Source organism: Nelumbo nucifera, chromosome 1, assembly GCF_055504915.1.
Source record: "Nelumbo nucifera cultivar China Antique chromosome 1, China Antique-T2T, whole genome shotgun sequence".
In the NCBI taxonomy this organism is placed as follows: domain Eukaryota; kingdom Viridiplantae; phylum Streptophyta; class Magnoliopsida; order Proteales; family Nelumbonaceae; genus Nelumbo; species Nelumbo nucifera.
In genome coordinates, this window is record NC_142649.1 from 133,391,563 (window position 1) to 133,406,751 (window position 15,189).

Here is a 15,189-nt window from a genome sequence, read left to right on the forward strand (position 1 = left end):
CATCAATTTAAACCCTATACAGGTTCCAACATTGTTGATTGATGATTCAAATATCCAAAATGTGCTCTCAAACATAGTTAGAAAGCTCTTATTTCTGAGTGCTTTAAACCAGTTCTTTTTTACAACTATAAATCATAATATCTAAAGCTGTTAAAACATGTATTTCAAAATTTCAAATATTGTTGAATAGTGATTTTGGGTGCCTGGATTTCATTCAAGAGAAATTTTTTTGTCAGTTCAAGTTGATTTTGTTTTGTCTAATGAAAACAGAGGTTTGTAAAGAACAGATGCTCATCTATTAAAGGGAAAAATAGGATTTTAAAAAATTTAAATGAATTCATGTAGGATGTTTCATTGATGGGAGTATGTTTAAGTCCAATGTGATCAGTTTACAAAATATCTTTGTTGGGTGAGGTGGCATCCTACACGGAAGGGGAGAGAAGGTGATCCAGTGCTTCATTGAAAAATAATCACTCTTGAAAATCAATACCAAACAATCTCAAAAGTGATTACTAAAAGGATGACTTTTGGAAAGTCACTGAATTGAGTAATCACCAATTTCCGAAAAATCAGGTGTGAGGAATCATCATCGATGCCAAACATCAGCTTAATGGTCCAAAGTATTTATTAGATTGGAACTGGTCCATCTATAATGGATTTATATTGGATTGGGTTAAATTGAACAAATATCTGGTCTATTAGCAGAACATAAGAATACAAGTATCAATGGACCTGGTTTGATTTTGATCTAATTTAAATTAAAACCAATTTGAACAGATTGGACAGTCTAGGCATTGAATTGAATCGTCCAAAATAGTCTAAAGTATTCATTGGATTGAATTGTGCCTGGTCCATCTATAATGGACTCATATTGGACCAATATTTGGTCCATCAGACCTCTCTAGCCCAAAAAAGTGATTGGAATTAATATAAAATAATTGGTTAACAAAGAATGCCCAAAAAAGTTTTGTTGGTTAAATTCTTTAGAGGATTTCTGCCCTGACTCGTACAAAATTTCAAACAATAAAACAGGTAAGCAAAGAGTCAATGGTCAAGAACAAGGTTCAAAATATTGATACACCCAATACGTTAATAGGGGCATATCAGGTGAATTGATACACATTTTTATTGTTTTCTTTTTCATTTTTTTCGTAATCGATTCAGAGGGGCTGAAAATAACTAAAAAGACAAACAATGTGCAACCACATTAGTACAAAATGATGAGTTTATAAGAGAGATGGCTCATGATTCATGAACCAGCATGCGTGTACGGCATGTCACAGCATGACCTGCTGGTGCTGCATGTTTCGCCTTGGACAAAACAACCTCACGTCATCCATTATTCATGCACGCCATCAATTTATTTTTATTTTTATTTTTCATTTTATTACATATTAGAGTTATTTCTAATTTTTTATATGATTTTATTTCAAACCTTATCATTTTTCTATTTTATCATTCATCCAGAACCCAATATATATATATATATATATATATATATATATATATATATATTTATATTTCTATCACACTTCTTAAATGTCTAGTATTTTATAATCCATATAACGTAGCTGGCCTTACAATTACTTTATAATTATTTTTTTTAGCTCAATTGATATTTGCCTATGAAAACATAAAGACTCTTAATGCATCCTTCCCTTAAGCTTTGGGGGTTGAAAAGTAAAATTCAGTCAAAAGTGTATTAAATATTTGGTAAGATTTTTTTAAACACCCTAATATAAATGTTAAAATCCTAAAGCTCAAGAAGTACAAATACAAATATATAAAGTATAAAATCTTATATTTTATATTATTTTATATATATTTATACTGTACATATTTATACTCTTTGCATATTGAGTCTAAAACGGTGAGGCCCTTGTAAAATCGTTTAAATTAAGTGATTTAAACTTTATCCAAACACAACCTAAGTAAAAGCCACAACTCCCACCACAGTACCACACAGCTATGGCATGTGAGACAGTGTGTCCTTGTAACTCCTTGTCAATCCCAACCAAAAAAATCAGAAAATAAAACATCTATCAAGTATGAACTGTGAACTATCCCGTTCTTCTAGAAACTGATGCCACAGGATTCATTATAAAAGCAGAGATGTCAGTGGGACCCACCAACTCCAACCTTCGCGCATTATCATTATTGGGGCCCAAATTTTTGAGACATTTTATTCCAGTCAGACGGTTGTGATTGGGCTGTATCTGATGACGATGATTTCATCGAATCATTTTCCACGAAGTGGTTCTACGACAACGACGCGTGGTACCCCACGCCCTTGTAAAACGTGTTTCTCGTTAGTCTGTCATTTTACCCTCCCCGATTCGCTAGAAGACAAAATCCAAAAGAATAAAGTATTTGAAGAAGGAACGGTTGAGAATTCCTTTGAGCAAAAATCTATGCTGCAGAAAATACATGATACCGGACGACAAACCACATTTGCTATTGCTAGCGCTGCGCTGAAACAGTAAAAATCAAAATCAAAGGCTTTGATTGAAGCTAACATCTATAAACCTTTGATTTATAGATGTGGCCCCACCTTGAATTGAATTAAATCAAAAGGCTTTGATTTTTAGTTTTAGCCATGTGCTTAGCAAAAGTGAACTCGATACCGGAAGGGCTTTGGCCGATTAAACCACCCGTGAATTTGATAAATAACAATCTGATTTGTTATAACTTTTATGATATCGATTAATTGGTTAAAAGTTTTTGCCGATATCATATATTTCCGGCAGCATATATTTCCTGAGGGTTCGTGTCTGATGCGGAGTTATTGATCTTCTTCAATTATCATTCAGACCTTCGGTTCACCCGAACCATCACCGCCCCTGCACAAACCTTTTCGAGTCACGATGATCATATGAAACAAAATATCGACCGGTCAGAACAAAATGACGCACGCAATGACTACGTTATGCATGATGAAAGATCATAGCCGTTCTTTTTATGGAATTGCATTTTTGCTGGCTATGGATTCGACCAAAAATTGAATTTCTAATCAGATCCAAATTAGGTGTTCCCTCAACTTTACTTACTAAATAAAACCGGACCGGGGTTAAATCATCGATAATAAATAATTTTTTTTTTTAATTTGATCTCATCAATCTGAGTTGTCCGGAGTTAAACTGGTTTTTCAGTTATATCCAATTTATACGGGTTGGGTTCCTACAAACCTGACAAGATCAAAATTGTAGCGTGGAATAGGATACAACCGTAATTCGATGAGAAATGAAGGATAATTATGGTACTAGAGGTGCAGAACCAGCAGAACCTTCCCTGATCCCTCCAAATTCTTGCACTTCTTCCTCCAGCAGCTCACAGTTGTCCAATGACGCGTACTATACACGCGTTGATACATCATTCACTGTCTCGAGAAAATTAACCTTTCCTAGCACTCAGAAACAGATCACACCAGCGCCACATATGCACATCCCAAGGTGCATTAGTTATATCTATCGTATTTGTCACTGAAAGATATTCCTAATATACGGTTAGATATTCTGTGGAAAGCGCCGAAGTGAACTCTCCGAGAAAAAATCAAGGTCTCGAGATGCCGCGGCAAGACTTCCGCTATGACTTGAACCACAATATCCCCATTTTACCCCTGTAATTTTCTTCGTGAAATTCTCCCATTCACGAAACTATCCCCCGTATTTCAACGAAAGTGCTGTCATTGTTTGGTTCAGTCGATTATTAAAAAATTGGATATGCCTCGAAAATTGGGACTCATTCATGCATCGGTGAACTGTTTTCCTCAACGGTTGACTGATGTAAATCCTATGTGATGCTTATTTGTCAACACATACATAAAAAACGGTGATGAAAATCACCTCACCAAACAGTATATTATTGCTTACTGCCTACGTGGCAGAAGTGTTTTTTTTTTGTGAAAATGGGTCTTAGAAAGCATGGATGTTTTTTCTTGAAAATCGGTCCTAAAAAATGCCCACGCTTCCAAACACCATGTTAAAACACAATCACCATTATTTGTATCTGAATCTGGTTAGGTGAGAATGTGTCTTTCATCTATGTTAGCGCTGCATCAGCCAGGGTGTTCGAGATTTTTCTTCTGACTGATGTTGAGATTTTGCTTTTGAGGAAAAAATAATTGATATTTCTTAACACACCCCTAACATGGATTTCTATGCAAATTGTTTTATCATTATTTTCACTTAAATTCTTTGACCAATTACAAGAGGAGAATGATGGTTCAGCCCAGAGTCAGAATTTGTAGGCCTAAAGTATTGTTAGGGTAGGTGTCAGGTCAGTTGCTAATTCATAGGCGGGGTGCGTTGGTACATAGAGTGTGGTTTATTGACATTTTGAATGTTTATAGCTCTGCAACGAAAATCAGAAACCTGCATTGGGCCTGTTTGAACTTTTTCAATTAAAATTGCTCAAAACACTTATGTAGTTACGTGGCAATGATGTTGAGGCATTTATACTTAGAAAGGTCAATGATACCAAACAGCCCCTTTGAAATCACTCAAGACTCAAGTTATGCATGAGATGGCTGATGTGGCAATTCAATCTTTATTCAAATGATTTGATATTACTTCCCTTTTTACAAGTGGCAAGCCTAACCCAACACCCAATTAAAGCTGATACTATTCGACCTCAAGGTCGTGCCAATACAAGGCGGGGATGCTCTGTGGGACGTTGTAGGGCACCCCCTCGTGAGGCACTGATCTGACATTTAACCCATACCATTGAATCCCTAAACCCTTCTTACCAAAGAAAAATGGAAAATGAATGATTTTTCTTAGAATGATATTTAATAGAAAATTTATTTCCCCAAAAGACTCTTAATTTATTTCTTTTTTTTTTATATTGATTGTTTTCATTGCACTTCCAAGCAAGCATTATATAAGACTATTTTTTATTATGAGAAATTTCATGTTCTTCCATTTTATATGCAACCAATTGCAGATCAAGTTTATTGGATGTAGAGTTGTTTGGTGTAAGGTTTATGTCCACCCATGCCTTCTTAGATCAGTAGTTTCCTTTTTTATATTAGGTTTGTATCGAAAGAAAGTTTATTTGTGGATTAAAACAAGGATCTGTTCCTTTAAGTATTTTTTTTTCAAGTCTTATTAACATGTAATTATTAATATTGGCTGCACATTAAATCTAGTAATCAAGGAATCGCACTAAAGTATGTTTTTATACCTTCTAGGCAAATGAGCCAAGGAGTATAGCACTCCCTCAACCATTTAGGATTGATTATATGAATCAAATTTGCATTTTCATCGGTGCATTTACTTTTTTTAACCAATCTCTTATTAATTTAGGATCTTGATAGATACTAATCAAACACAATAACTCTATGATTACTTTGGGGATGTTTGGAACGTGGCCGTTTTTCCAACAAACGTCCATATATTTCATTGTTTGGTTCAGATGTTTATTGAAAAATCAAGCATGTCTCGTAAATCGAGACCCTATCGATGCATGAAACATCAAATTTGGCGTTTCATGCATCGATGAACTATTTCCCTCAATGGTTGACTGATTGACAATTACGTGTATCTTACGTGGTGCTTACCTGTCAGCATACATAAAAAGCGGTGATGAAAATCACCTTATCAAACAGCATAGTGTTATTCAGTGCTTATGTGGCAAAAACATTCACACACAAAATTAAAACATTTTTTTTTGTGAAAAACAGGTCTTAGAAGCATGGGCATTTTTTTCTTAAAAATCGGTTCCAATAAATGTCTACGCTTCCAAACACCATTTTTATTATAAACCGTAAAACCGCAAAAATATTCAACCACAAGGCAAGATCAATGAGACACTTGTCACAAACTAAATGAAAGTGAACAACAAGCTCATCACAAAAAAACTGCACCAGATCTTGACCATTCAACCACCAAGAATCAAGAGCTCAATCCAAGCAAACCATTCTCAACGATAATCCTGGCTATCCAGTGTCTTGAGAGGAGTTGTAGACCTAATCTTTTGGCCTCACAAAGTGGCTGTTCTAAGACTCGAATTCATATTCTCACACTTGTCAGCTCAAGATTTTTCCATTACACACCAATGACCCTATTGACCAAATAAACCATTAAAACCACCGATAACATGAAATCCCAGGAGAGCCGATAGCTGAATCTTTTGATGAACGGCTGAAATGGCTGAAACCGAATGACTTATTAAGACTATAGAAATTAACCCTACCCGGTTCACCCACTTAGAACGGTGTCCTTTGACTATGACTTCTCATGACCCCAAAGGGTATTTTCGTGAGTTAAAAACATTGATGAATGAAAATAAAGTCGAAAAAAGGGAAGGCTGAAGGGGTAAGACTGTAATTACACGTATCAACCCTTTCAGCAGAATCTACTGTATATATTCATTCTGGCTCCCTCCCCGAAGTCCGAACTCAACGCAACCTCTCGTTAAGCTGCAGAGGAGGGAGGACCTTTCTTTCTCTCCAACAAAGCCACGAGGCAGAGAGAAAGGTGTTGTTTCTTCTGCGTGCTCGAATCTCTCAGATTATACGGCGGCAATGAAGAAATCAGGATTCTTGATGGCTTCCATGGCTGCAGCTTCTGCCACCGCTATCTCTGCTTCTAATACTTCTTCCTCTTCATCTTCGGATTTCTTCGCCAATTCGAAGATCCAAACGCATTGCGAGGTAAATATTCATGAAAGCCGTGTTTTCGTTCTTTCTGCTCACCGTATCATCCTGCTCTTCTTAAGCATTTGCATTTCTTTGCACATTCCTTCTGTTGTCTCATGTGTTTTTTATTATTTCATGAAATTGTCGAATTCCTTTAATGGTTTTTCGAGTCTTTTTCTTTGAGCTAAACTGTTTGTAAGATTTTAGGCTCAGATTTTCTTGCGTTCTTTATATTTCGTCAGTATTTCTTGGGTCCATTTCCTTTATTCCCTCTTTCTCCCAAGGTTTTGTTTTCTGTTTCTTTTTTTTTTTGGAGGGGGGGGATGATTTTATTCTTGAAGAATACAACGCAATTAATCCATCTTAAACTAACATGGCATCTTATTCTAATACTTTTTTGTTTAATCCAGGACTCTGTGTCAAGCAAGGGCCGAGATAATTTTTCTGCAAGGATGCAGCCCTCGTCGGATAAATTTGCGCCGAGGTTCGACGGATTGAGATTCATTGAGACGCTCGTCACGGCTCATAGATGAGCAACATCCCTCACATGAAAGAACATCCCATAATTTCAGTGTTTTAAAGAAATATGGTGTGGTTTCTTCCTTTCTGTTTGCTCGATTTTATTTTCAAATTTAACAGTTTTGGTAGGATATTTGTTAGGAGACAGAGGTGATTATGAGTGGGGGAATTAATGGCATCAGGTTCATTGCTAAATTGCAACATTACATGTTATGTTGTTGTAATTTCTAATTAGTGGCATGATTAGCATCGTAACTTCTCCAAATCTCTTTCTTAAAATCTAAAAATCTAGTTGTTTGGTGGTCGGTTGGCTTTGATTTTATTACTGACTTCAGTTGCAGATAGTGACAATTCTTGATCTGACCCATCAACACCACCCTATTTTGTTGCTCTGCTACTGCTAACCTATGGAATTAATGAGCTCGGATCTTAGTTGTTGCCTATTCCTACCTTGATTTTTTCTTTTCTTTTTTTAATTAGACCCAGACCCGACCCAGATTTTGCATAAAGGCGAGTTGTCTACCTCTTTTTTCCAGTAGAAATGATTAAGCTCATTGGGTTTGGATGGGGCCAGGATTAGGCATTCATCCAACCCGACATGGGATCAGAAGAGATTGAATTTCTACCTCCTCGGGTAGGAACTGGAACCAGAATTCTCATAAGATATCTTTCAATCTCTAAACCTATGTTGATGATCTGTACTGGTAACAGTGCATATAACTATCATTTCATATTAACTGCTGCTTCTTAATTTATTATACTTTTTTCTTATAATTTATAAAATGTTCTGGAATACAATGGTCAGAATGTTGAGTGGGATCAATATGCTGAGCACCGAACTTAAAATTATCTCTTGGGGTCCAGAGCTCCTTCTGGAACTGAATGAGAGAGAGAGAGAGAGAGAGAGAGAGAGAGAGAGAGAGAGAGATGTAATGAGATTTTAGACTTGGTAATTAAACTGAATGAAAGGTTTAACAGGGCAATTTAATACCTTTCATGGATGGAGAAATGACTTGTTGATAAAATGAGCAGAGCTTGGATGAGGATGTTGAGATTTGATAAATAGCATAACCAAACTGGGTAAGAGGAGAACACAAATGATATCCTTAAAAATTCAGGGGTGATTCTAACGGGTGATAGAATTAAGAATAATCAACTGATTTGATATGGCAATGAGCATTGAAGACCAATGGTGAACCAGTGACAAATGCTGTAATTCATTGGAAGGCTACAGAAGGATAAGAGAAGACCCATAAAAATTAAAAAAATATAAGCAGAATTAATGGAAAAAAGATATGAAGATTCATAGTTCATTGACTGATATGTATAACATGGAAGCAGTAAAACGGGTAAAACAAATTCATGTAACCAATCCTTGAATCCCAAAATCCAAATTCAGGTAGCATAAATTCAGAGAAATATTGTGAACAGAAAACTTGACACATTAATGCTGTGGTTCCCTATTCTTAGGAGATCAACACCTGTTTCAGTGCCTGATTCCCTGAAACAATTGTCAATTTGCAAAATCAAGGATTTGGAAGGTGAGCTTCACCTAAGAAGGACGAATGCTGTGTTCAGTTGTATGTAAAGCAAAGGAAAATGAATAATTTCCTTGGAAATTGATATTCATTGAGAAAACGAACCTGAATAGCTGAGAAATGCAAGGAGGTTGCAAGATATGAATCAAGAGGATCACCCTCTGTTTGCAACATAAATTATGATAATTAGAAGGAATGCCATTTTTCTAAAATTAGTAGTCCTTTTTTTTTCGAAAATGCTTTGTCTCCCACATCCATATTACATATGATCCAAATCTCGACCTTTTGTACAGCTACTGGAGGCAGTAACTTTTGGTACAAGAGGCAGAACCAAATGGAGCCAAAAGCAAAAGCAAATTTAATTGTACAACAACAAAGGCGACTGATGGCTTTTTATCGTAAATAAGATCCAAGAAAAATTCTTTATAATTTTTATCGGTTGAGATCATTTGGCATTCTTTTTCATACAAAACTCGGTGCTGCTGAAGCTATTAGAGATTCAATTCTCTCTAAATTCAACATAAAAATTTCAGTCTTTTAGTTTGGTGAGGATCCCTGAGAATTGTGCTTTCAAAATCTGAGCTATATAATGATTAGACATGTATTCTGCCATTTGGTGAGGATCTCTCAGAGTGAACCATGCCATCATCATATGTTCATAATTCATCATGTGCCACAATTACTCCCAATCTTCAGTTGAATGTTCTGCAGAAATTGAAGATTATAGCAAAGGTGCTATGCTTTCAGAATCTGAACAATATAATGACAAATGACATGTAGGGCGGAGGCATAAATATTGGCCAAGGAGAGGTAAGGTAAAAAATGTAATAAAGTGGGTCCTTGGCGGCTCCCCCCCAAACTGGAACTAAAATGTTAAAGAAAAGGATCATTTTCTAATGCTCCTGCAACTCTCAAAATTAAAAACATCTATAATAGACCCAAACCTTCCCACCCCATTTCCCTACACAGCCTACCTCTTCTACTCCCACCTCATTTAAAAAAACTGGAACTAACATGTTAAAAATCTATTAAAAACTTTATTTATTTTTTCTTTAAAAAAATCTATAATAGATCCAAACCTTCCCATCTCATTTCCCTATACAGCCTACCTCTTCTATTCTAACCTCATTTTCTTGTTTAACTTGGCTCCTTATAAGAAAATTCCTGGCTCGCCACTGGAATGGAGTATGTAATCCTACTCAAATCTATATGATGAGGAGCCTTCAGGGTTAGTCATGTCTATCTTGTTTGCCCATGTCATCACCATATATTCACATTCCATCATGCATGTACCTTAAATCTCTGGTGATAATACACTCAATTTTTTATTCCGAGTTTTTTCCAACTCAACAAGAACTTTTGCTAAATGGAAAAGGTTGGCTGGTAGCTTGATACATGCCAAGCGGAGTTAGGTGAGTGGATATATGCGTGGTCCATTAGGGCTGCTGCCTTGTCTACCACGTACCAAAATGATGTACAGACATGATACAGTACTTATTTAACCCAAAGAAGAAACTTGGCATCTTAGATTGTATAATCTTAACACTATGCAAATATATTAAATTAAGCACTTCACTCGTTTGATTCAACGCTTACTAGAAATTTTCTTTTTAATCTTGTTATAATAATGTTAGAGATGTTCTCAAAGTTTTGCAACTTTCTAATAATTAATAGAAAAGATGTCGGCATATGAGTTATCATAATGGCCAGTGCCAACTTTGTACATGAAGGCTGTAGCTATCTCCATTCTCAGAAGAAAAATTTTGAAAGGTATAACAATTTTTAAGTTTTAATGAAAGAATATAAACAGCACTCAAAACCCAGGAAATTAGAAATTCAGTTCATCTGAACCGACCGCTGTAGCTCATGAGATCAGCAAATGGATCTCAGGAGATTATTGATCAGTCAAGCTAGTTAAAGTTTAATGTTTTGCGATAAGTGGACTGCAATCCACCTCAGAAATCTGAATTGCAGCCCCTTCTTAGTAGGGTGGAAAAACCCCTAATTTTTTTAATGGGGAAATTTCACTTTAGTACCCTGGACTTTGGGCATGGTGTCAAGTTAGTACCCGAATTTTTAAATGGGTCATTGCAGTACCTAAACTTTTGAAAAATGTCAAGTTGGTCCTTGCCATTAACCGATCGCCAATTAACTATTGAAAATGTCAAAACTACTTTTCAAGACACTATTCATTGTCTTCTGAACAATTACTGAAAGCAAAAGAATAACTCGACAAGAATGTGTTTCAGATCTAAAGGTAGAAGACAATGACTTCATTAGTCTAGAATCTCAAACACCTCTACTGGTTCAGCTTCAAGGTAGAAGACAATGAATAGTGTCTTCTTTTGAAAGGTAATTTTGACATTGATGTTGCACAATCCGGCTGCTCCCAGCTGGAGGTGATCTGGCTTCCAATAGACAACGGACACAGTTGATCTGCAAAAAGCGAATCTGAAAACCCGGGGTTGCTTACCTGACGACGTCGCTCCGATGCTTAAGTTAGTACTTGGTTGTGAGCTGATAAGAGCTAGTGAGTAGAGATTACGTGTACCTTGCACCCCCGGGGGGTGAAGCCTTTATATAGTGGAGTCCTTGCAGGTTTCACAGAGCGGTTCCGGGATCCTCGTTACGATGAGGTCCGTTTCCGCGTTAATTGGGGATAACACTGCCAACTGATAAGATTCATCACTTCCGCCCGAATTGGACGGGGGAGATGATGCTAGCTGTTACGAGGCGTGACCCCGTAAGTCGTGGAATCTGGTGGCAAGATCTTCGGGGTTACCATGCAATGGTCGGTCAATACTACCCAAGCTAGTGCTCTTTGGATCCAACCTGGCACGAATGCCGAAGTGCCTTGGGACCGAGGTGGTCCTGATGCGATCGTGCCCCGAGGTGGTTTTGTTATCCGAGTTCAATTCGTTGCAGACTTGGTGCGTCGGACTGAGCTGTCATCCTGGTAGTTAGGTCGTGTCCACGTGTCTCCCTATTACTAGATCGGGCCAAATCACCCTACATCAATTGCCCCCCACTCCCCGAGCTAGGGGTCCTGACCTGGTGCGGGGAGTTCATGACGAGCCAAGTGGATTTGGTCCGAGGTCCGGGCAGCTAGCCAGATGAATCACAGGTCTGACTTATTCAGCCACTCGGCTCAACCAAGAAAACCCAGGTTGCGTCTGACCTATGCGCGAACGTCACACGATGTATAAACTCCGCGGACGTCAAAAAATGCGCTAAACCGATTTTATCCTCGGGGGTCGCGCAACCGGTTTTCCTAAGGGCTGTTGGATTACTTCGATCTCGACTATTAGTTCTCGGACATAGCGGCTATAAATAGGGGGTCTGTGACTCATTTTTCTCACCACAAATTCTGTGATTGAGCTCTCCCGAGGTCGCGTCGGAGTCTTTCAGCTCACTCTTCTCTTTGTTTTCCGAGGTCGTCTTTCTTTTTGGTGAATTTGTTTTTTCCTTTGTTTGCTTCTCCTTTGCTTTTTAATCATGTCTAGCTCTAGCGTAGACAGACTTTTAGGTAGCTCTAGTGAGGTTGAGGGTGCCGTGGTGCAATCCACGGCCCTTGCTAGGGAGGTCAGCTCGCCGCTGGGTGACTCCCCTCTTCAGCCTTTAGAGGGATCTTCCGTTCCCAAAGTTGAGCCATCTCGGCTCGGGGAGACCGAGGTTCGGGAAGAGGGTCCGTCCTCTAGAGTGGAGGCCCCATATTCTTCCCGGGTTCGGGATCCAGATGACTTCAGTCCTTCTACTCTGACCTCGGATAGGCTAATGTACCTAGTAGCTCGCTATCGTCTTCCCGATAGCTTGGTCTTTAGTCTTCCTTTAAGTCAATATCCTTGGGCTCATGATCACCATGAGTTCGTGGTCTTTGAGGAGCAGCTCGCGGTCGGGCTGTGCTTCCCGCTTCACCCTTTCATTATAGAGGTAGTCAAGTTTTTCAACATCACCATCGACCAACTACATCCGAACTCTATCCGGAATATAGTTGGTACTATCTCCTTATTCCACACATATAATCGGCCTCTGTCCCTAGATACCTTCAGCTCGATCTGTGCAATCAAGCGAAATTCTGCTTGTTTGTGCGGGGACGTTAGACAAAGCTATTACATATCATCTCGGCCTGGGTTCAAAATCCTGTTTGGCTGCCCGAACGAAGTTCCAGCTTGGAAGAGGAGGTATTTCATTATCCTAAATCCTAAAGGGTGGTCTTTTCCAACTCATTGGAGGGTAGCTATCAAGGATCCCGGGGTGAGCTTGAATGCAGAAACTAGGGCAGTTATCAACTTGTGGAGGGACCTCGGCCTCGAGATGAAAGATTTCTTGGCCGAGGAGAAGCTTGTGCGAGCTGGTCTGAGCTCTCCTGGTAGGTTTCCACTTTTGTTTTTTACTTTAAGGTTCTTTTTAGTTTGCGGATAACTTTTTGCTCTTGCAGTTACCATGCCGAAGGTTGATGCCGAGAACCTTCTCAAGAGCTCTCAGAGAGGGAAGAAGAGGAAGGCTTCAAAGAAGCTTTGGCGGGAGGCCGGTCCTTCAGCCCCTGCTCCATCCGAAGTCCTAGCCATGGAGCCGATCTCTGCCAAACTCTTCGAGGAGGAGGTTCGTCCTCAACCCCCCCGTAGTGGACCTGGATGACGACTAGGAGGAGGATGCTCAATCTTATGAACAGGGGATTACTTTTGTACCCGAGTAGGAAAGCGTCCAACCTTACAGGCCAGAGAGCACTTCTGCATCGAGGCCCAAGTCCTCCAAGGAGAGCATAATGACTCTTCGGCTCGGAATGCGCAAGAGCAGGGATGCCATCTTTCTTGACGAGGTTGCAGAGTGGGATGACATGTCTACAACCATGCTCGGAAGCCAAGCTGTTGGTTATTGCATGGTGGTAAGTATCTTACTTTACATTATATTTCTTTGTTAATTTCAAATGTACTTACCTTGGTTTTATTTGCTAGGTGATCTCCGCCATTCATTCGTTGATGTGTCAGTCTGAGATCTGCCTGAAGCAGGCTTGGGATGCCGAGGAAAAGGCACAACAGCTTCATCGCGAACTGAACCTTGCTCGGGGAGAAATACTTCGGGCCAAGAATGGAGCTCGAAGCCAGCAGGAGCTGATCTTGGCTATGAATGAGGAGAAGGAAAAGCAATAGGAACTAATCTCCGCACTGACTGAGGAAAAATGAAACAACAGGAGCAAATCTCAACGTTGACCGAGGAGAAGGCGAAGCTTCATCGAGAGATCGAGAATCTCGAAGCAACGATCCAGGAGTGGACTAAGATCTTCGACACCGCCATCCAAGAGGTGCGAGCTGAAGAAAGAAGCCATGCCATTGAACACTTCAAGGAGTCCTCAGAGTTCCACGATCTCCAAGTCGAATATGGGTCAAGCTCCTATCGTTCCGGTTTCAAGCTGTGCAGGTACTTGGTGTGGCAGAAGTTCCCCGACCTTGATCTTGGAGTCATCACTATGTCGGGCCTTACCCCCAAGGTGGCGAAGGCGGCGAACGAAGAGCCGAGCTCATCAGAGGAGGAAAGCGACGACGAAGTCGAAGACGTGGAAGAGCATATGGAGACTGACCCGGCTGACAGTCCTCATGAGTGATTCTGGCTTTTTCATCTTTCTGTGTTTTGGATGTACGCCCTGAGGCCACCGAGCTCGGGTTACACTGACATCTTTGTACCTACACTCTTTTTATTAATGAAATACAAACTTTTCTGAGCAATCCTTGTGCAAAAAAATATTCTAAGTGTAAATGACTCCCGATCTGGGCAACAAATGTATAGGTTACCTGAATTGTCGAGCTATCGAGCTGGAAAACAAGCAAGGATAACCAAAGTGAAAATTTATCTAAGTGTTTGTTACCCCGAACTGTCTACTTAGACTATTAGTAGGGGCAACTTTACGTAATGTACGCCGAGGTGAGCGACATTGCAGGGTATATACCCGACATATCCGTGCACAGGCTACTCATTTAAATGTCGGTTGTCCCTAACAGGCCCAACCTGTTGATATATGCCAAAGTGGGTTAGACATCGTAGAGATCAAACCGAGTTGTCTACGCTTTAGGCATTAGAAGTACTTTGCCTATGCCGAAGAGGCGACTAGGACTTATATGCCCATGCTGAAGAGGCGACTAGGACTTATATGCCCATGCCGAAGAGGCGACTAGGACTTATATGCTTATGCCGAAGAGGCGACTAGGACTTATATGCCCATGCTGAGGAGGCGACTAGGACTTGATCACCCATGCCGAAGAGGTGACTGGGACTAGTTCGTCCAAGCCGAAGAGGCGACTGGGACTTATATGATGCTGATGTCTTTTATCAGCTCAGCACTTTTAGTCCTTGGACTTCTGGCAGTGACTCGTAGTCCGCTCTCCAGTTCGACGATCACAGGTAGTATCGCCTTAAATTGCTGACGTTCCATGCTCGAGGTATCTGTCTTCCTTCTAAGGTTTTGAGCTCGTACGTACCTTCCCCGAGTACTCACTTTAC

General features: G+C 39.6%; 2 protein-coding genes across 2 annotated transcripts; both read left to right on the forward strand.

The window, feature by feature from the left end:
* Positions 1-6,377: 6,377 nt before the first annotated feature.
* On the forward strand, positions 6,378-7,421 carry LOC104608236 (uncharacterized). The gene is made up of 2 exons (XM_010274171.3): positions 6,378-6,652; positions 7,048-7,421. Exons 1-2 carry the CDS (start codon positions 6,524-6,526, stop codon positions 7,168-7,170), a joined length of 252 nt encoding a protein of 83 aa, XP_010272473.1. The 5' UTR covers positions 6,378-6,523; the 3' UTR covers positions 7,171-7,421.
* Positions 7,422-7,565: 144 nt separating this feature from the next.
* Positions 7,566-14,405, forward strand: LOC148803844 (uncharacterized). Its single transcript, XM_088894329.1, has 2 exons — positions 7,566-13,579; positions 13,650-14,405. Exon 1 carries the CDS (start codon positions 12,190-12,192, stop codon positions 13,114-13,116), a length of 927 nt encoding a protein of 308 aa, XP_088750455.1. The 5' UTR covers positions 7,566-12,189; the 3' UTR covers positions 13,117-13,579; positions 13,650-14,405.
* The last annotated feature ends 784 nt before the right edge of the window (positions 14,406-15,189 follow it).

Coding starts and splice junctions, on each gene's coding strand:
- LOC148803844 (XM_088894329.1), top strand. CDS start 12,190: ATGTCTAGCTCTAGCGTAGACAGACTTTTAGGTAGCTCTAGTGAGGTT.
- LOC104608236 (XM_010274171.3), top strand. CDS start 6,524: ATGAAGAAATCAGGATTCTTGATGGCTTCCATGGCTGCAGCTTCTGCC. Junction 6,653..7,047: donor AGATCCAAACGCATTGCGAG/GTAAATATTCAT, acceptor TGTTTAATCCAG/GACTCTGTGTCAAGCAAGGG.